The 19,111-nt window shown below is 49.5% G+C and overlaps 6 protein-coding genes across 6 annotated transcripts; 3 read left to right on the forward strand and 3 right to left on the reverse strand.

Moving 5' to 3' along the window:
- Window positions 1-75: 75 nt before the first annotated feature.
- On the reverse strand, window positions 76-3,891 carry GGI43DRAFT_245064 (transcription factor domain-containing protein). The gene is made up of 3 exons (XM_083200735.1): window positions 2,982-3,891; window positions 1,907-2,862; window positions 76-1,845 (listed from the first exon to the last, which is right to left on the reverse strand). Exons 1-3 carry the CDS (start codon window positions 3,478-3,480, stop codon window positions 652-654), a joined length of 2,649 nt encoding a protein of 882 aa, XP_083064057.1. The 5' UTR covers window positions 3,481-3,891; the 3' UTR covers window positions 76-651.
- A 2,484-nt stretch (window positions 3,892-6,375) lies between these two features.
- Window positions 6,376-8,207, reverse strand: GGI43DRAFT_380418 (cytochrome c lysine N-methyltransferase; the record flags this gene model as incomplete). The annotated part of the gene is made up of 4 exons (XM_083202979.1): window positions 6,376-6,489; window positions 6,676-7,554; window positions 7,690-7,803; window positions 7,938-8,207. The coding sequence occupies 4 exons, from the start codon at window positions 8,205-8,207 to the stop codon at window positions 6,376-6,378; spliced, it is 1,377 nt and encodes a 458-aa protein (XP_083064058.1).
- A 378-nt stretch (window positions 8,208-8,585) lies between these two features.
- Window positions 8,586-10,085, forward strand: GGI43DRAFT_380419 (P-loop containing nucleoside triphosphate hydrolase protein; the record flags this gene model as incomplete). Its single annotated transcript, XM_083202980.1, has 4 exons — window positions 8,586-8,679; window positions 8,771-8,780; window positions 8,869-9,988; window positions 10,056-10,085. The coding sequence occupies 4 exons, from the start codon at window positions 8,586-8,588 to the stop codon at window positions 10,083-10,085; spliced, it is 1,254 nt and encodes a 417-aa protein (XP_083064059.1).
- A 1,031-nt stretch (window positions 10,086-11,116) lies between these two features.
- GGI43DRAFT_380420 (uncharacterized protein) lies at window positions 11,117-13,393 on the forward strand (the record flags this gene model as incomplete). Its single annotated transcript, XM_083202981.1, has 6 exons — window positions 11,117-11,194; window positions 11,248-11,478; window positions 11,542-11,664; window positions 11,726-11,877; window positions 11,945-12,491; window positions 12,542-13,393. The coding sequence occupies 6 exons, from the start codon at window positions 11,117-11,119 to the stop codon at window positions 13,391-13,393; spliced, it is 1,983 nt and encodes a 660-aa protein (XP_083064060.1).
- A 338-nt stretch (window positions 13,394-13,731) lies between these two features.
- Window positions 13,732-15,269, reverse strand: GGI43DRAFT_245233 (aminotransferase class IV-domain-containing protein). Its single transcript, XM_083200737.1, has 2 exons — window positions 14,244-15,269; window positions 13,732-14,182 (listed from the first exon to the last, which is right to left on the reverse strand). The coding sequence occupies exons 1-2, from the start codon at window positions 14,936-14,938 to the stop codon at window positions 14,071-14,073; spliced, it is 807 nt and encodes a 268-aa protein (XP_083064061.1). The 5' UTR covers window positions 14,939-15,269; the 3' UTR covers window positions 13,732-14,070.
- Window positions 15,270-16,052: 783 nt separating this feature from the next.
- GGI43DRAFT_245242 (uncharacterized protein) lies at window positions 16,053-18,367 on the forward strand. The gene is made up of 3 exons (XM_083200738.1): window positions 16,053-16,376; window positions 16,559-17,972; window positions 18,030-18,367. The coding sequence occupies exons 1-3, from the start codon at window positions 16,188-16,190 to the stop codon at window positions 18,275-18,277; spliced, it is 1,851 nt and encodes a 616-aa protein (XP_083064062.1). The 5' UTR covers window positions 16,053-16,187; the 3' UTR covers window positions 18,278-18,367.
- The last annotated feature ends 744 nt before the right edge of the window (window positions 18,368-19,111 follow it).

A 19,111-nucleotide genomic window follows, 5' to 3' on the forward strand; every position in this document is an offset into this window, starting at 1 on the left:
AACGTGCTCGGCCCAGCATCAGAGATTTTTGATCGAGGCAGCCCGTGGCGGGCTGATGCCCAGCTCCGTCGTCTTAGCCAATCCAGGCTAGAGTGCGCGTATTCCCTTGTCTAGGCAGCTGGAGCCCATATAAATGGCAAGGCTACTGCTACTTTCTACTCGTAATGCCGTATCGTCTGGTGGGTAACCCGTTTGATATGCCGCAGCCTAGTGCTGCATATGGTGCGGCAAGGCGATTCAGCGCAAGATAAGATGCGATAGCTTGATGCGTTTGACATGGATTCTAGAGCAGGCGAAAATTTTTATAAATCGTCATCTTCTTTTGACTGTTGATATCCAGAAAACTATAAGCTATGGAGCAAATTTCATGTAATAAAAATAAATAAAATAAATCATCCACTTCACCCATCCGTCCAATAAACAGGTAATCCCTCATACATGTCCCCTGTGACAGCCCCTTGAAGTCGCTTTTGTGTCTTCCAAGTCATAGCCGAAAAAAGTCAAGAAAAAAAAAAGCCCTCACAAATCGCTCTAGCATGTGCGCCGTCCCAAAAATAAATCGAAACCGTTACATCAATAGGCCACAATTTCAGATCAAACAGGCATCTCATATCGCCATCACACCACAGCGCCTTGAAAACACGTCATTATTCACAAAGACAGACCGTGAAGCCCATTTGTTGCATATCCATCGCCGTGGTAGTTTACCCCTTGCAGCTGCTTGCCGTAGTCTATGCTCCCGAGACCCAGTCCCAGCTCCGAAGGTGATACTTCCTCTCCCGAGCTGAGGCTCTCGTCGCTCATGCTGAGCACGCTCTGCGGCGGCGCAGGGTTGTTTCCAAATTCATCAATGTTGAAGTTGCTCAGGTCCCATGCATCTGGTGACCATTCGCTGCCAGTGGAATTCACTGTCATTGCCGCTTCGATGCTGGCACCTCCGTAGATAACGTCATACACGTTGTTCATTCCGCTGTCCATGGATCCAACCAACGCCTCCCAGTCAGCGCCCGACAGGTTGTTGGACTTGGCCACAGACTGTCCGTTGTTCATGTAACCTTGGCCGCCGTTCTGCATTCCCATGGGCTGTCCCTGCATGTTGGTAGGAGGGGAGCCAGCGTGCTTGTTCGTGAATGGCGCGTCGTTGAGTGAGAGATAATCCAGATTCTGTCTTGCCTGAGCATTCGGAGAAAGCCTAGATGCCCGGGATATTGAGGGCTGGCGATCCTGCCGGTGCCCGTCGAATGATTGGCGGGAAGAGGGCTGCGGCCGGCCATCCACGTTGGCGCTCTGAACACTTGACATGCTACCCATCCAGCGCTTGTCTTGATGGCGCGTCAAATCGGCCTCGCTTACCGAAGCCTGGTATTGAGAGCCCAAGGGTGGTGAATTCTGCTTGGGATAGCTTGTCGGGGGCGATGCGCGGCGGGAGCTGGCTGCCGTTGATGACTTGCGAGCATGCTTGCTCGTCGGTGTCGGACCTGAAGGATCGGCGACGGTGATGAGCACATTGGCGGCTCGTTCCAAGTCCACGAAACCAGGTGACTGGTTCTTGCGGAGCGTCTTGAGGACATCGTTCACCAGCCGCTCATCCTCGCGCAACAGCTTGCTGTCGCGCTTCAGATCAATGGTCTGGTATAGAAGAGTGAGAGCGCATAGGGCCAAAAGGTCGCATTTGTTCATGCAGAAGGAGAATGACAGGTTGCGCTCTTCGAGAAGGTCTGCAATTTGGATAATGTGCTTGCTGGATTCGCTAATGGACATGAGTGCTGGGGCAGCCTTGGGCCCAAGGTTTGAGCCAACGGCTGGTCGATAAATCAGGGTGCGGATATAGTAGTATGTGAGTGCCTGTAGCATAGCTTGTGAGTCATTTGGTGCCAACAATAATCATCGCAGCATTCGCACTTACCAACAAAGGTGATCGGCTGCCGGTGACATCTGTTGACGGCTTACCCTGAGCAAAGTTGAGTCTCAGGTGAGCCGGCAACTCGTCATACCAGGCATCTAGTTCGGCCTCAAAGGCGCCCATCTGCTGCAGCGAGAGGTCGTAGTTGGCCGCCGCAGGGTAGTTCTTATCAAGGATACGAGCGAGAATGCGCGTGGCCCGGAAAAGAGCAAGAGCGCTAGAAATACGTGTGTATTCTCCTGGCAGTGTAGGCTGGAAGCCCTTCTCTGTTACGTATTCGTCATCAGTGTCGGACGGATATTCTGCCTGGACATCCTCTTCCTTGAGCATCTTAGGGAGACCAGTGATGGCAGCTGTCATGGCATCCAGAGCGTACAGCGTCCAGAAGACCTTCTTTCTGGTTTCAAGAGTCAAGGCTCCAAAAGAGAATCGCTTTTGGCTTTGGTGGAGACCCAGCCGATGAGACAAGCCAACAGCTACACACTTGTAGTGTTGGAGGCGACGATAATCAGCCCGGACAGTGCAATACAGAAGGGCCAACACGAGGCACTGTAATGTGCTCATGGTGTTTTCTAGGATCAGAGAGTCAAGGGCCTTTGTCCATTGATATTCGCAAGCAGCAACTTGCTGGAGGTCTGGAGACTCGGATGAGAGGCCTGCTAGAGAAAAGACTAGGTAGAGCTGTGCTAGCTTGTAGTTGCCCTTGACTCTTTCCGGGTCATTGACAAACTCCTCGTAGATACGGAGAAAGGTAGGCTTATGAAGAACTGGGAAGAGAGGGGCCCATTCTTGGAAGAAGACATTGACGCATCTGTCCGAGAAGAGGCGTGGAGGGATTTTTGATGACTGATCTGACATCTTGGCAACCAGAGGAGTGCTGCCTTGGATGTGTAGAAATGCATCAGGAGTGAAGTCGCTGCATGGTTTACCACTGTCTTGCATCTTCCGTTTGAGGGAGGCTACGTGAAAACATGTTAGCTCAGAAATGAAATTTGAAACGATGGGCAAAATGGTATTGGAGATGCTTTGCGTGCGCATGTGCTTATATACACATAGAGGCAGCACAAATATGACTTACCGATAAAGGCGCGTCCACTTGAGGAGCCCATAAAGTATGAATCAGAGTTCTCGACACCCAGAAGCAGTTGTGTAGCTTGTACTCTGAAGGTGTCTTCCTTCATGGTGGGTGAATCTTTCGGGCCATCTGGTGACACCGGCGTGGCCATGGATGTGACTGAAGGCTTCCGTCGCGGACCGCCATTAATATTTCCGTGCATCGCGGAGAGCATATCGATTTTCTCGTCCTTTTCATCCAGCAGATCCTTGAGCTCGCGAACCTCGCCCTCCAGCACACGGACCCGCTCCTCCAGAGACTCTGTATATCCACGCGGGAACGCACGCCGGCTCAGCTTGTCGCTGGTGCGGCACTCGAAGCCAACCGAAGAGCATTGTGAACATGTGGGACGAACGCCGTCGCAACGAATCTTTTTACTCCTGCAGCGGTCGCAGGCCTGGGCGATTCGGCTCTGGGCGCTGCTGCCCACCTTGATGACTTTCATAGGCAGGATGCCCGGCATTGTGGCGATTGCGATCCGAGCGCTCGATTAAAGAATGGGAAACGAAGAATCGGTGACGTTGGTCACGGCGTTGGGTAGAGCGAACGAACTGCTGACTGGGGCTTTCTTCGCCCACCAGCCGTGGTCGGCGCAACGTGCGTCTTGGATCGTCGAAGCAGCTTGGCTAAATTCCGGTTGGTCACAAACTATTTCTTTCTTTCAGGAAACACAGCGGGTCGAAGTCGAAAATCACGATGAGGCTCCTGGTCCGGTACAAGGAAATTTCTGCGTCGTCTTCCTCGATTCCTCCGTCGTCAGCGTGAGACACGGAGAGAAGAATATTGTGGGGGGGGTGAGAGATGAAAGGAAAAGAAATGGAAGAGCGAGGACAGGAGCAGGCAAGTGGAGCCTAAAAGGGCAGAGCAGGGCGTGGCAGGCAATTAAATCCCGGGGAAGGGGATTGGACCGCGCCGCTAAGCAAAAAGCAGTGCGTGAGGCTTCTGGGCCACAGGTGCTTGCTCCCCGTAGCGCTCCGTAAGCCAGCACACAGCAGGGTTGCTAGCGCTGCAGGCACTAAAATGGCAGCGGACAGACAGCGCTTTGGCAGGACCCTCCAATCTGGAAATTTCCGTTCACCCACCTCGTCCACCTTGTCCACCTCCTATTATCCCATCTGGCTCCCTTTGTTCGTTTGCAAGGAAAAAAGATATGCATCCATTACCGATACAAGCTAATAGGCACATCGCCGCCGTGACTGGCCAGAGCCAGGCCTCAGGGCTCCACCCCTCAGCGTTCGTTTCGTTAGGTCTGCTTGACGTAGTTTCTTTCTTCAATCCCTCGCGCTCGCTAGTGCGCCCCCTGTAGGCCACGAGATGTGAGCACCTCTCCCCACCACCGGCTCTCTTTAGCCACCGTAACTCTGCTGCTTGCACGGAGTACTTGGACTGTGAAGGGTTTGTCATCGACTCATGATGCTGGCAAGTGATTTGTCCCTTTTTGTTCGATTTCGGCAGATGCTGCGGTGACAATTACTGCTAACCGCTTAGTCGTCCGCCCTACGCTCTTGTGATGGGAAAACGCCATGGTCCGCTATAGAATAAGCAGGCCATCTGTCTTACTGCCGATTGAAGGAACAAGAGAGAACCCTAACCCATCATCGCGACATTTTAGCCCGGCCACCGTATTGCAGAATACCCACCTCTGCCGCGAAAATGTTTTCATGAGCGCGGTCCGGTGTTGATGCATGGGACCTGGATACGATGCATAAGAAATGCAACCCATTGCCCCAGCACTATCAACCAACGCCAGCTGGGCCATCAACCGATATACTAGCACACACACATAACCTCTTTCGATGGCTTACTGCAGCGGCTTACTGTATTGCACACGCAGGGCCCTCGGGCTCTAGACCTGCGTCCACATCCTGCCATAGAGCTAGCGCAAAATAAATCTCGACTTATGGCCTGATTTACCCCAGATTTCCCGCTGTTTGCCCCCCTACGGTACACCTGGTGCGGGGTGGGAAAAGCCGGGGAGCAGCTCTTCAAACACGCCTCTTTACAGAATCGTACTGTATGACACGTCCAGTCCGCCACAGGAAATGTGCTGCGGACTTTCCATGGTGATGAATGTCCGTATCAGCCAATGCTTTGCTATCCTGGGCGCTGTGGTTGGTACCCAGAAGTTTCGTTTGTTCCATTTCCTTCCGAGAACAGAAATGGCTTCAGAGGCGTCTCTTAAGCGCCTCGTGCTTTTTCGCTCCTTGGCAGCTGGTAGAAAACCCATTACCTGCCTGTGCAACGCCTAAACGGCATTACTGGAATCAACATTGATCGGTTTGTTATGCCTCCGTCATACCGTGCATTGGGAGCAGACGTGGTCGCTGACCGGCGAGTATTGAACATGACAATGGATGGACACCGGCATAACCGGACCCTGGTCTAAATGCTGTCAGCTTTTTGCGATTCCGTGACTCGGACATAGTACATGGCCCTGGTACGCCGCTGCTGGAACATTGAAAGATTGCATTTAGGCAGCGGTTAGCCGAGTCTGGGAGGTACCAATTCTCTACTTGACCATGCAGCCATCATCCATCCATTGTCTCCTGGACCCCAAGCGCCCTGGCTGAACATCTCCCACCACCCATTCATGAACAGCACTCCATCTTGCAATTGCATTGAATCCATAACCCACTATGGCTCATTTACCATCTTTCGTGGTGCCTGTCGGCACATCTATTAGCCCTCATGGCCATAATTAGCCCTCATGTTCCCCAGCCTGTTCCGTACTTTGCGCCATAATCGTAGGCTAGCGGCATTGGTTTCATCGTCTTCCCCTTATCTTTAAGTTAGAAGCGTTAGCCACACCCAAAGAATGTGTGTCTGGGAAAGAAAGCTCAAAGTTTAAAGTCCTGCGCAAATTCGTCTCGTCATGTCATACAGGCAGAATGAATGAAAAAATCACGAGATCTGCTTCGTTTTTGAGTGCTGGTGAATATTTCTGTGGCGAATAAAACCACCGGGCTCTATTTGGTGCAACTAGGGCTTCTCGTACGATTAGATCTCGTCAATCTATCAATCTATCGAGTGATATCCAAACTCAAACAATCACATGGATATTTGCATATGGACCATCGAACGTTCAACCCGCGGTTTAGTGCCATTTCTGTCAATAGTTTGGGTCTTAGTCCTTTGGTTATCCGAGCGGGCTCGCGATACAGAGTCGACTCTGAATTGGTCCAAGCCATAGACAGTAGTTGGCCTGATCCGTTGTCTTGTCTAATATGCCTCCTATATCGGGTCAAGCCGGCGCAAATGCACCTTCAATCGTCGATCCCCACGCTAAGGCTAGGAAGAGTTTGATCCTTGAGCGCTCCCCCGGCTTGTCCATCCCACGCCGCTTAGCCAATTCGGCTACTTAGCTGAAATCGTCGTCCTCATTGGACGCCTGGTCAGGCGCTTGCTCGTTTTGGGTATCTTCCATAGACCCGAGATATGTCACCACGCGAGCGTCCAGAAGCAGCCTCGCCTTCTGTGATATTACGTGGTTGCATTAGCATTTATCCAGACATGAGTTTTAGATTGCAGTGGCTCGTCTTGCGTCTGGTTCAAGCATAGCCGTCTGCCGGACATCTAGCTCGACCCCGGACCGTCGGAATGTGGTGGACGGCGGAAGCCATTCTGCAGTTGAAAGGCAATAAAAGATAAAAATGCATACCTCGTTTTCTAGCGCGGCCGCCGCCCCTTGCAAGATTTGAGCTTCAAGATCTCTCAGCTTCTCAGCCGCTAGCATGCACTCCACGCGGGGTTGATTTGCTGCCTGCGATTGCTCCGTTGCCCCGTACGAGATCTCGGCGGTGATTCTGTCCAGCTGCGAGGCAACCCGCTCCTCCAGCACAGCTACAGCCCGGAGCTTAAAAATTTGGCACAAAGGGTGATCTTGGATGAGATATTCGAATTCGCCGGTTCGTCCAGTGACATCTTCGTCTTGCCAGAGTAGCCTTAGTTCGCGACCTCCCGACGTATCTTGCACCACTCGGAACGCAAGACCATCTTCCTCATTGAGAATTAGTAGATACAGCAACGGACTGTGCCACTGGAACTTTTCTTCCGTTAGAGATAGCCGCACAGTTTGAGGGCCATTGTAGATGTGAAATTTAGCTTTGCCTAGAGGGTCGTCAGGCAAGGCGTCAAGGTGCAGTGTTAGCTCCTTTACATCAGACTCCTGGTCGATGAAGCCATAGCTGAACAGCATCTCGGCCGCCGACTTGGCTTCTCCGTACGAGATGGTGATCTCCTCCCCTGATGGTACCCCAGATCTCGAGCTCGGCAGTAATACCACATCACCACCGGGGGTTTCGTCATAGCGCGTCAAGTAGTTAGGCGAGTGATTCGCCATATCCAACCCAGGAACCATGGCGTGGCCGGCGTGGGGGAGTTCTAGGCATCGTGAACGGTACAAGGCATCCGCCAAGATCCAATCTTCCATCATCCCTGGTTCGCTGAGGAGATCATTCCAAAAGGGTAACGTTGATGCCTTTTCGGAAAGCTCGTCGTATTCACGGGAAAGTGCGGAGAGCTTTGCGTTTACCGAGGACTATGTTCATCGTAAAGGAGTTAGTAAAGCATTGTGTGGCAGCCCCTTTTCACATGTCATGAGCCACATCTAGTTATCAATGTAGAAAAGAAGTCACTAGCTTCAGCATTGCGGAAAAAAGGAACATTGATTTACCTCGAGAGATGTGCCTTGTAAAAACTCTCTCTCATCACTGGTCCACAAGGTGGGAACGCTGATTGATCGGGGCAGGAACTTGATATACTCGGTCCATGGTGTTGAAGCACATCCCTTGTTCCCTGTAGAGTTTCTTTTAGATAGAATAAGATGTGTTAGCAGATAAAGCAGGATATCGCCCCTAGTGCTCTCTCCGGATATCAGCATCATCACCATTTTCATAGTTTCATCGCCCGCATGATACTTACTTGATGTCCAGCAACTTCAAGCAGCTGTCTAAAGTTCTGGTCGACTTTGGCATATGCCTCCACAGCTTCACCAGATAGAACAAGATCTCGGGGTATTCGGATGATTGGCGCCGTACTGGAGGCATCGTCGCTCACGCCTGGGATATCATTTTTGGCCACGAGGCCGAAGCCTTTGCCCTCAATGCTTCGTACCTCTGCGCTTCTAAACTCCACATCATTTAAGAGAGCCCAGGCCGGGAAAGCCTCAATTGGCAGCTGAGAAGCTGCCATGCTACAACAATAAAATAAAGGGCGCGAGGACTGTATCTGTAATAAAGAATCAAGTGCCGTCTTAAAATAAAATCGTCCGTTGTTAGATGTACCTGCAAGCTCTCAACATGTGCTAAGTACAAGATCTCCAACGGCTATTTTTATTCGCTACCTCGAATGACATCGTAGTGCGGCTCTCACAAGCGTCACCCACTCACCGGCCCACTTCTTTTTTTTCCATTTTGCGACATCATTCCTCTCGCGCGGGTTCCAAGTATTCATAGAAGCATCCTTACCAACCTCTTTGCTACGAGTTATTTTGAAGTAAATAGTTACTTTCGCTTCTCTCTCCTCCCCTTCCATCGATCGATTCGCCAACTCCACTCATCCGACCCCGCCATGCCTCGCGATCCCCTCATCGGGCTTGTGGGCAAGCCATCTGCCGGGAAGAGCAGTACGCTCAACAGCTTGACAGACGCTTCCTCCAAAGTTGGTCGGTAGAATCTTACTCTTTTTTTGCTTTGGCTAAGAAAGACAGTGCAAATAAAAGCTACTGGCCCTAGTACTAACATCAACTTCTGCAGGCAACTTCCCGTAAATAATCGCCCGCCCACCCCATATCCGCCCACACAAGAGCTCGCGAAGCTGACTTGGACTTGTTTTTTTTGTTCTTATGCGACAGATTTACCACAATTGATCCTCAGCGAGCGATAGGATACCTTCAGATCGACTGCGCATGCGCGCGCTTCAAGCTATCAGATAGATGCAAGCCCAACTACGGATCTTGCGATGAGGGTCGACGGTCTGTACCTATCGAGCTTCTCGATGTAGCTGGACTGGTACCAGGCGCACATCAGGGCCGCGGCTTGGGAAACAAATTCTTGGACGACCTGCGACATGCCGATGCGCTGATTCACGTTGTTGATGCGTCTGGGACAGTGGACGCCGAGGGCAAGGAGACGAGAGGTTACGACCCTTCGGTAGATATCGCCTGGTTGCGAAGTGAAGTTGTTGCATGGATTTTGGGCAATCTCATGTCAAAATGGGGAGGTATCAAGCGCCGACACATCGCAGTCAAGGCTACCGCCGTTGAGACATTACAGAATCAGTTCTCCGGATATGGATCTACAACCGTAACGGTTCAGCGGACGATAGATCGCTCAGGCGTAAAGGAACCTCTGGAAGAGTGGTCTGACGAGACGATCGAGCACATGGTCAACTGCTTCATAGACGAAAAGTTCCCGACGGTAATAGCACTCAACAAGATCGATCACCCAGATGCGGATAAGAACATTGCAAAAATTGCCAAGATGCAGGACCCTAATACCGTCGTGCTCTGTTCGGCCATTTCAGAAATCTTCCTGAGGAAGATGGCAAAGCAAGGGTACATTAAGTACGTAGAGGGAAGCGAATTCGTCGATACGAGAGAGGATCTTATCGAGCAAGGTGACCCTACCGGCGGCGGTCTCAAAGAACTCGATGAAAAGAACCGAAATCGGATAGAAAACCTGAAAGACATGGTGCTGTACCGATTCGGTTCAACAGGAGTTGTGCAGGTGCTGTCAAAGGCGGCCGAATTGCTGGGTTTAGTACCCATCTTCCCCGTCCGGAATACATCGACATTCAGCTCTGGAGCGTCAGACTCCAAGTTTGTTTTTAGGGATTGCGTATTGGTTAAGAAGGGGTCTACAGTAGGCGATGTTGCTCGTAAAGTGATGGGCGACGCTCCAATTGCCTTTGTGGAAGGAATCGGGAACATGAGAGTATCTGAAGATGATACTGTTGCGGTAGGGAAGAATGATGTGAGTTTTACAAAACATATGGCGATATTTAAGGAGAGAAAACATTTTGCTAACTGATTCACTGCAGATTTTATCATTCAAGGTTGGACGAGCATGAGAGTTCCAATGAAGATGTTTTATTAATCTTTCTAATAGAGACAGGTAGTTTCTTATATGTGTACATACCTACGTGAAGATATCTGTTTTACCGATCATATGTTTATGAGAGAAATAATGAAGACTCTTCAAGGCACTGAGCTCAAACTCTTTTCGTAAGCTATATTGTGACTTGAACGATAGATGCAAAACAAAAGAATAGTAAAATATGTGTGAACACTGTCTGTGTGGATGTAGAAGAAGTCCTCCCTAGGGTAGGGTTATGTGACACCATGCCTCGAGAGGGTCTTCGATTCACATTTCCACGGTGCATTATTCAAGAGTATTTTTGCAGTATTTTTGCCGCTCAATTTTGGACGTCTCCATGTAGTGGAGATTCTTGATGTAAATCCAAGCTTCTACCTATCTGGTGTATAAAGGCTAGTAATCCTGATCTTCAGGAGACCATCCATGTCATTACATAATCCCTGTCGATTTACTGTGTTGGTGATTGTTATCACAAAATATTCATCCACAAGAGGACCGTCAACTACCTTGGTCCAAGGAGGCGAGGACCAGAATCCAATCCCCCAAAACCTCCACGAGTGAGTTACCTTTTATGCGGCTGTATCTTCCGATCAGGTCCAAAATGATTCCTCGATCTTATCGCTCGTCGATTTGACCAGATTTAATCCTCATTTCACGCATTAAGCGCTATAAGGTTAAGCGCTATAGCGATTATTATCCACTATAGCCATTATAACTATAGCGGTTACCTTGCTACAATTTGGAAAGCATTAGAGATGGAACTATATTAAATTCCAAATGCTTTCGAATTGCAATAGCTGTTGCCGAGTCTGACAGCTACTGCCGGGTCTGACAGCTGTGCTGGGCCCCTCCCGCGTAGGTATCCCCTGCGTTTGATTCTGTTGCTAGCAGTCTACACTTCTCCCTTAGCCTTTGTTCTGGGCGGGAGCCAGCCACAAGACCCACGTCCTATTCTCGCCCTGTCAACTCCACTAATCAATTACATATCTTGATGAAAGCCTCTCCATGGAAGAAACTATCAGAGCTGGTCGTGCCAGGTATGCGGCCGGCAAATATAAAGAAGCCCTACATTTTTTCACAGAGGTCCGTTATTAACTACTAGAAGCCTATGCAAGGTCACCGCTAACTTCTTCTAGGCTATAAGTCTCTGTCCTTGCGCGCTGGAAAAGAGGAAGAGGAAGAGAGAAGCTCAGCATGGCACAGAGGGAGCCGATCAAGCAGCCCTGGACGTGACTGTTGAATGCTACAATCCTCTTCATCTTCAAGCTCTCAGCTATCGGGCTGGAACGTTTGAAAAGATCCCAGATATTCGCCGCGCGAAAGCTGACGCGCAGCGAATGGTGCGTATAGCACCGCTTTCACCTGAAGTATGCATCTCACAAACTGGAACAGATATTTGCTTTTCCTCTTGTTTTGCTCACCTTACATAGGGCTATCTTCGCACAAACAAAGTCCTACGAATTGATCAAGATCCGGAAGCCGCTTTTGAATTGCTGACCAACGGTATTCTAAGGCTTCTAGAGGGAGATGGCGTTCAAATGGGAGACATAAAGGTGCGTCAACTTGGAGGTGAAACATTTATGGTGTAACCCAGGGTTGTTAACAAGATGCTAGCGCCTGGATCAAGCTCGAAATCCCCTTAAGCTCAAATTTAGCAAGGTTGACCCCTTGGGTGAATTTTTGAGTCTTGGTTTGATGTCAAAGACTAGTCTGCCAGGGGAGCTCGTTCGGGATATCTTTGGCCGTATGGATATATTCACTTTATGGTAGGTCCCGCAGCAAATTCTTGATAAAGAGTATGTAATGCTAACTATATGTCTCCGTTTTGTTTAGTCAATGTTTACGTGTCGCTAAATCTTGGAAGAAAACGTTAACGGCTCCAGGAAGCGCACAGTTTTGGAAATCCCTAATTTTCCCCAGTCTTACAACCCCGCGTTCGGGCGTTCCATACTTGTCATTGAAAAAGTTGCTTTCTTATTCGTTCAACGATGTTAGAGAGCTTATCATTGATGATTGTGCAAAATTCAAGTTGGACCAGAGAAAGCTGAGTGCCATATTGAACGCAGGAGCCAAGCTGGAACGCTTGGAGCTAGCCGGACGACCATATACACGGCTGGACATTTCGCCTTCAGATTTTAGGGGAAATCTCAAGACTCTCAAGCATTTGCGGCTTGATGGATTTCTTCATCTCTATGTGCCTGGCAACGAAGACAGAGATGCATATCTCTATTTTTTACTGACCGCTGTGAACACATTGGAGAGTTTGAACCTTGTCGGAATTCCCAGGCAATGGTTCAACCCAGTGGGAATGCCTCATATGCCTAACATGAAGCATCTCAAATTAGCCAAGGCTTCCAATCAGCCGTGGCAGTTACCTATTGTAAGTACTTCTAATCAAGATGCTCAGAATGAGAAAGTAACGCTTGTCAGCTTCAATGGTTGAGACATGCTCCCCAGCTCGAGCAACTCTATGTAGAGGATCTCGATTTCAGCTGCCATCTTCCGGACGACGAGCCATTCGATGATTGCTGCGTGCCAAATCTCAAAGCTCTGACGATTGTAGATACGCAACACCGTGTGCATCATGGCCATCACCACCCCGGCGTGCACGCAAACCAGATAGATTCAACCGAAGCATACCGGTATCTTACAGCTTTAAACTTCGGGAAAAAACTCAAGTCCCTAGACATATGTTATGAGTTTGACTACACGTACTCTAACCAAGAAGAGGGCGATATTTTTAGTCGTATGCAGCAGCATCTTTCAGGTGCATACGAAGACCTGCAGATATTGCGTCTCTCGAACACAGTCTTATCGCCAGAAACAGCGCAAAATTTATTCATGCCATCTATAAAAGCCGGTAAGCTACGTTCATATGACATTATCTTTCCTATGGGAGGATTAAACGAAGGGCCGGAGGGAAGCACCAGACACATCCAGGGGTACCACTGGCTTGAAGGGGCTGAGAGCATTCGACGCATCGGCATTTATGATTTTGACTTCAAACCACACCAGTACCCGAAGGACAATCCTTTGATTCAGTTCCTGCAAACTTTCCCGTGTTTAGAAGAGCTGAGCCTGGAATCAGAACGGCATATCCCCAATACCTTCGCCCAGCTTGTCCAAGACGTATTGGTCTCGGTGAAGCTCAAGACTATATATAGCACGACAGTTAATGGCTCCAAGTTTGATCAAATAAGACAGTTAGCCGAAGACAAGGGCGTGAAGTTTGTTTGGACAAAACAGACTCCAGTGTGGCCAGTAAAGTTCAAAGACGATTAAAGTTGCGATGGACATGCACAACAAATACATCTATGCCAAAGAGAGATTACAGCTTTGGAAGCATTTACATGGGGGGACCAGGGTAGCGAGCGTTGAATTTGCTAAGTAGATCGCGTACAATAGAAAACAGTGGTAGTGGAAGGTATATGCAACGTTGGATACAAAGATGGCTATGGTTATGGCGGCATCTATGAAACTGACTTGATTATGGAGTTATTACGAGGCAATGATTACAGAATATATAAAATGAACAAACAGGCCATATGTTCCTGTCAGTCATAAAGTAAAGCATTTGGTCCAGATGTTGGGGAGACTTGTTTGTGCCATCATCCTCGCCCGGAAATGTTAGCTCTTATAGCTAGATTTTTTAACGATAACAAACAAACTGAAAGCAGTGGCCGAGATTGTAACCCTCTTGGCTGCATGATAAACCCTTTTTTGACCCTGTAACTTACTTTTTAGGTAGTTTTGTAGGGCTCATTGATATCCAATTACATTGCCTACACATGCAGTCTGATGCCACATACATTACCCTGGATGATATCTCGAAAAAGAAAGAAAAGAAAAGAAATCCAGGTTCTACCAGAACTAATCGACCGGCATATATCCCGTATAGCCGCCTCTGCTTCCCCCTTTTGAATTCGGTGATATGCTCTACTTCAAGCTGTGTCATTTCACTACTTGAGGCGAACAACGGCCGCGATGAAACCTCTCACGCCGTTGCTAATCCAGCACTCTTCACCATCCGTTAGTGAGTCTGCAGGTACAGCTTGCTCGACAGCGACTCCTCTATTCCCATCATTAGATACTATCCCGACAAGACACTTTAATAGAGTGATTGGTAGCTCACCTTTCCAACGCCCACCGCCGAGATACACCATCTTGGCCACCACTTCTGGTGCTCAAATCAACAACCGGAGTAACCCATCGTCCATCTCTCCAGAAATATGGCGTGAATAAGCTTCCTTCCATGACGGATCCGTCGTGTTTGTTGACCAACAACACTTCTCGCTCATCAGTTGGGGCGATTCCAAGCCTCTGGCGGGCAGAGTCGTACATTTCTCTCTTGGTGGTCTTGAAATGTGTGTACTCTGATGCCGTAGTCTGAATATCATCGGGCGCCACTATCCAGCATGGAGATTTCTGGGCCTCCCCAGAAGCAGACGGAGTGCCAGGCTGAGGTAGTCGTAAGGGGAACAGGTTTTCTGTGGGAACAGCAGCGATGTTGTTCTTCTCGAAGCTCACCAAGCCATCGCGACTGACGAGGATTTTGAAGCGCAGCGGAGTCTCTTGGGATGGGCCAATGAATTCTTCGGCTAGCTTTGTTAACGTTTCCAAGCCTTTTTGGCCAGAGAGAACATCAATGGCTTCATCCCACTTCCAATGGGTCGCCGCCCGTAGCATGCGATCGCGATGATAGTCGAGCATGTAAAAGGGCGACTTATTGGCGGCATTCCACCCGGCGTAGTCGATGCCTTTGGAAGGGACTTCTAATAGGCCTGGATCATACCGGAGAGAGGTGAAGAGAGAAAAGATGTCCGCCATGGCGACTAATCGGTGCGTATACTGATGGTCTGATGTATGTTTGTGAGTTTTGAAGCTGAGCTATGATAGGTGCTATTAATATGCGCCACTTAGTAACCGTACACTACTACTGTCATCACAAATAAAGAACGAAGAGTGATGCTCTCTTGTTCGAAGACAGAATTGTACGGATCTGAGTGAAGAAATATAGATATACTACGAATTTGTATAAAAAAAATGCTTAAAGGTATACCGAAGCCGTAAGAGTGACTCCATTTGGGGCTTTTGGTCATCTTCACAGTGCGTATGGCATCACGTCACTTGTAAAATGGAGCATGGCCAGCAGCTAGCGGGTAATAATGCAAGACTTCTGCGGCAACTAGGTAATAAGAGACGAATCGGCTCTAGGTAATGCCGTAGCTTATGACTGACATGCGAACATGTTCACCTTTGCTTACTGCCTCGTAGGTACTAGGGTAGATGCACAGCATTTCATCCAGCGCATTGGATAACACGCTGTGGCAGCTTGTCGCGTAGCCGTTACGAGCCGGCGGCCAATCTTGCAGCAGCTAAATGTACGCACTGATACGTGAAATCATTACGGCAGCAGATCGATCTGGTGCAATGGGCCAATGGGTGGATGGGCAAAGCATTGGTTCATGACTAGCATTTTCGCCCCTAGCACTATGACGATATGCCCTGGGGCAGTTCGGATGTGCTCGATGGGCCTTGTACGTAGTTGAAAACATCTTTGCATTGGCATAGCAGGAATATGAAAAGATAAAAATGTACATATACACAGGAAATAAAATAAAAAACATTCCATGCTGCCTCAGGCATTTTCGGAGCCTTTTCCAGGCGACCCGCGTTTGCGTATGCCAGGGTCTCGGATGTTGATGTTTTTCTCTCAGTGGCTAGGGTCGGTGGAGAACAAGAACCAAAAAGAAAAAAATTCAGAAGCGCAGCTCGGGCAGTTAAAGTGGGTGGTTTTTTTTCCATGGTTCGGCTCCAGCTCTTGCTTGGTTTCTTTTTAGCTCGAGGTGGGTTACTTAACCGCCCGCCAACCGGTGGAAATTTCGACTAGAGGATTGAACCACTTGTGTGGCCGTGCCATCATTCATTTTTTTAACTGCGCGTGCCCAGCTATTGCTGCAGCTCTTCCTGCGCCCCGACATCATCGAACGGCCTATTCGAGCCCCAGCATTTCCTACGTCTTTCGTCTCCATCGCTCTCGTCTTGAGCTTGCAGCGCTCTAATTCCCGCCCCGGCCATGTCTAACCCGCTGCCGTCAATGCCTCCGGGCCGCCCCGCCGCTGTCGCTGTCGACGCGAATTCGTCCTCGACCTGGGACCGGATATCGTCGTGGGTGTCGGAGAATAAGGCCGTTGTCTATACCATTGCTGGCGTGGCCGTTGTTGTCACTGGCGCTGGCGTCGTCTACTATCTGAATTCCGATTCGGTATGTTATTAGCCATTGTTGCGTGGTTCATGGAGGGGTTGAATGATTGCATGACGGCATAAGCATCGCAGCAGCTATGCTGGGGTCGCCGCCGAATTGGTGGAAGCAAAATGAACCCGGAGAGCACCGCTGAAGAAGAGAGAGCGAGAGAACCAAATTCTAACTAGTACTGTTTACAATAGAAATCCGATGCATCACCAAAGCTCAGCAAGAAGGAGAGGAGGAAGCGCAAAGAGGCCGAGCGCAAAGCCGCCGACTCTAAAGCTACTCAGCCCAAATCCGCCACCGTCGAAGCCGAATCCGAACTGCCAGAGATCAACGAGGCTACCGTTCTACAGCTGAGCCCCGAGGTGCGAGAGCAGTATGCCGCTCGGCTGAAGCAGGCTGGTAACAAAGCCTACGGAGACAAGGCATACAACAAGGCCATCGATCTCTATTCCCAGGCCATTCTGTGCAAGCCAGATGCCGTCTTCTACTCCAACAGAGCTGCTTGCTACAGCGCCATGAGCGAATGGGAAAAGGTCGTCGAAGATACCACAGCTGCCATCAGCATGGACCCCGATTACATTAAGGCTATTAACCGCCGTGCCACTGCCTACGAGCACCTAAAGATGTACTCCGAGGCCCTTCTCGATTTCACAGCGTCTTGCATCATTGATAACTTCAAGAGCGAGTCAACTGCCCAGGCTGTTGAGAGACTGCTAAAGGTCTTTGCCGAGCACAAGGCCAAGGAAGTCATGGCATCCAGGCCCGCCAAGCTTCCCAGCCCCATCTTCGTCGGCAACTACCTCCAGAGCTTCCGCCAGAAGCCCCGCCCTGCTGCTCTTGACGACTCAATCGAGCTCTCTCTGGATACTGGTCTGGGACAGCTGCAGCTCGGTTTCCAGGGACTCGAGCAGAAGACTGCCGAGGGATACGAGGAGGCCAGACAGGCGTTCGAGAAGGCCATTGAGCTCGGTGATCTCGGCGAGCACGAGGCTCTCGCTTACAACCTGCGTGGTACCATCCGAACCCTCCTTGGCAACCATGCCGCGGCGACAGAGGATTTCGACAGGAGTATCGAGCTCGACCCCAAGATGACCCAGAGCTACATAAAGCGAGCTAGCATCAGCTTGGAGTTGGGCGAGCCTGACAAGGCAGACGCCGAGTTCGACAAGGCCCTCGAGCAGGACAACGACGACCCCGATGTCTACTACCACCGCGCCCAGGCTCACTTCATCAAGGGCGACCTCGCAAGCGCACAGAAGGACTACCAGAAGTCGATTGACCTGGACAAGGACTTCATCTTCTCCCACATCCAGCTGGGTGTTACCCAGTACAAGATGGGCTCCATCGCGTCATCCATGGCCACCTTCCGACGATGCATCAAGAACTTCCCCAAGGTTCCCGATGTTTACAACTACTACGGCGAGCTCCTGCTAGACCAGGGCAATTTCCCCGAGGCCATTGAGAAGTTTGACACCGCTATGGAGATGGAGAAGCAGTCCAAGCCCATGTCCATGAACGTTTTGCCTCTGATCAACAAGGCTCTGGCCCTCTTCCAGTCATCAGCTGACTTTAAGGAGGCAGAGAAGCTCTGCCAAAAGGCTCTCATCAGTCAGTATTCTCTCATCTTTGTTCCACTACTTGCAAATACTAACTACCATGGTGCAGTTGACCCCGAGTGCGATATTGCTGTCGCTACCATGGCTCAGCTCCTGCTGCAGCAGAACAAGGTGACCGAGGCGCTCAAGTACTTTGAGCGTGCGGCAGAGCTTGCCCGAACTGAGGGTGAGATTGTCAACGCCTTGTCCTACGCCGAGGCTACGCGAACCCAGGTCAAGGTCACCGAGAAGTACCCCAAGTTGGCGGAGAAGCTGGCTGGTGGCCCAGGTGGTCCTGGAGGACTGCGCATGCCTTAAAGCTTGCGTCGCAATACGACGCCAGGAGAATAGGTTTGCAGTCTCACCAGAAGGAGTAAAAACAAGAAAAAAGAAGAAATATTAAAGATGGAGAGAGGATAGCCCTCAAAAACGCACATATGCACACATACGAGATATGGTGTAGGACAACTTATGAACTCAGTGTGCGCTTGTAACACTTACACATATGCCACAAAAATTTTTATATGCTGTCGAAGATCGGGGAGTTGAGGAAAACTTTTTGGAGTTTTGTATTTTCTTCGGAGGGTGATATTCCAGATTTCCCCTTTTCTCGATCCGGTGGCGCAAAATCGAACAGCACTATTTGACATCGACATTCAAGGGATTGATAACTTTCATGATTCAGGTGTATGCCGTGTTAGAGAAGGGGATGGAATACGGAAATGGGAAAAAAAAGAAAGAATGATGTGGTGGCAGGGTGTTAACGGAATGGCGGAGAAGAGAAAAACAAACCCGTGGCGTTGATAATGCAGAAATGAAAAACCCTCTTCTGTACATTTCTACTATAATGACATCTTACGTCCCCTGATATGTAATGGTGTCTCAAAGTATTTTGATACTTTTTTTTTTCCATTCGTTGTTTTGTATTTTACTGTATTGTATGATTACCATTCTTTTTACCCATTTGATGGAGCTGTGCAATAGGGGACCCGGAAAAAGATGTATGCTCAAAACTAAAAGGATGGTTGGGATGTATTACTAGTACGACTTTTACGTTTGGCTCGGGAACACAAAAAGACACAAGCAAAACTCCTCTCACAAAACAAAGTCCTTACAATTTATCCGCTTCATAAAAAAAGGGGGGGGATGTTG

The sequence above is a fragment of the Trichoderma evansii genome (genome assembly GCF_050947405.1).
Source record: "Trichoderma evansii strain SZMC 28006 chromosome Unknown GGI43scaffold_3, whole genome shotgun sequence".
NCBI lineage: Eukaryota > Fungi > Ascomycota > Sordariomycetes > Hypocreales > Hypocreaceae > Trichoderma > Trichoderma evansii.

What these genes read in the sequence shown, in the direction of transcription:
- GGI43DRAFT_245242 (XM_083200738.1), top strand. Translation starts at nt 16,188, where the DNA reads ATGTCTAACCCGCTGCCGTCAATGCCTCCGGGCCGCCCCGCCGCTGTC. An exon ending in ACTATCTGAATTCCGATTCG is followed by an intron (nt 16,377 to 16,558) that starts GTATGTTATTAG and finishes TGTTTACAATAG; the next exon opens with AAATCCGATGCATCACCAAA. An exon ending in CTGCCAAAAGGCTCTCATCA is followed by an intron (nt 17,973 to 18,029) that starts GTCAGTATTCTC and finishes ACCATGGTGCAG; the next exon opens with TTGACCCCGAGTGCGATATT.
- GGI43DRAFT_245233 (XM_083200737.1), bottom strand. Translation starts at nt 14,938, where the DNA reads ATGGCGGACATCTTTTCTCTCTTCACCTCTCTCCGGTATGATCCAGGC. An exon ending in CGGCGGTGGGCGTTGGAAAG is followed by an intron (nt 14,183 to 14,243) that starts GTGAGCTACCAA and finishes TGATGGGAATAG; the next exon opens with AGGAGTCGCTGTCGAGCAAG.
- GGI43DRAFT_245064 (XM_083200735.1), bottom strand. Translation starts at nt 3,480, where the DNA reads ATGCCGGGCATCCTGCCTATGAAAGTCATCAAGGTGGGCAGCAGCGCC. An exon ending in AAGTGGACGCGCCTTTATCG is followed by an intron (nt 2,863 to 2,981) that starts GTAAGTCATATT and finishes GTTTTCACGTAG; the next exon opens with CCTCCCTCAAACGGAAGATG. An exon ending in GCAGCCGATCACCTTTGTTG is followed by an intron (nt 1,846 to 1,906) that starts GTAAGTGCGAAT and finishes GCTATGCTACAG; the next exon opens with GCACTCACATACTACTATAT.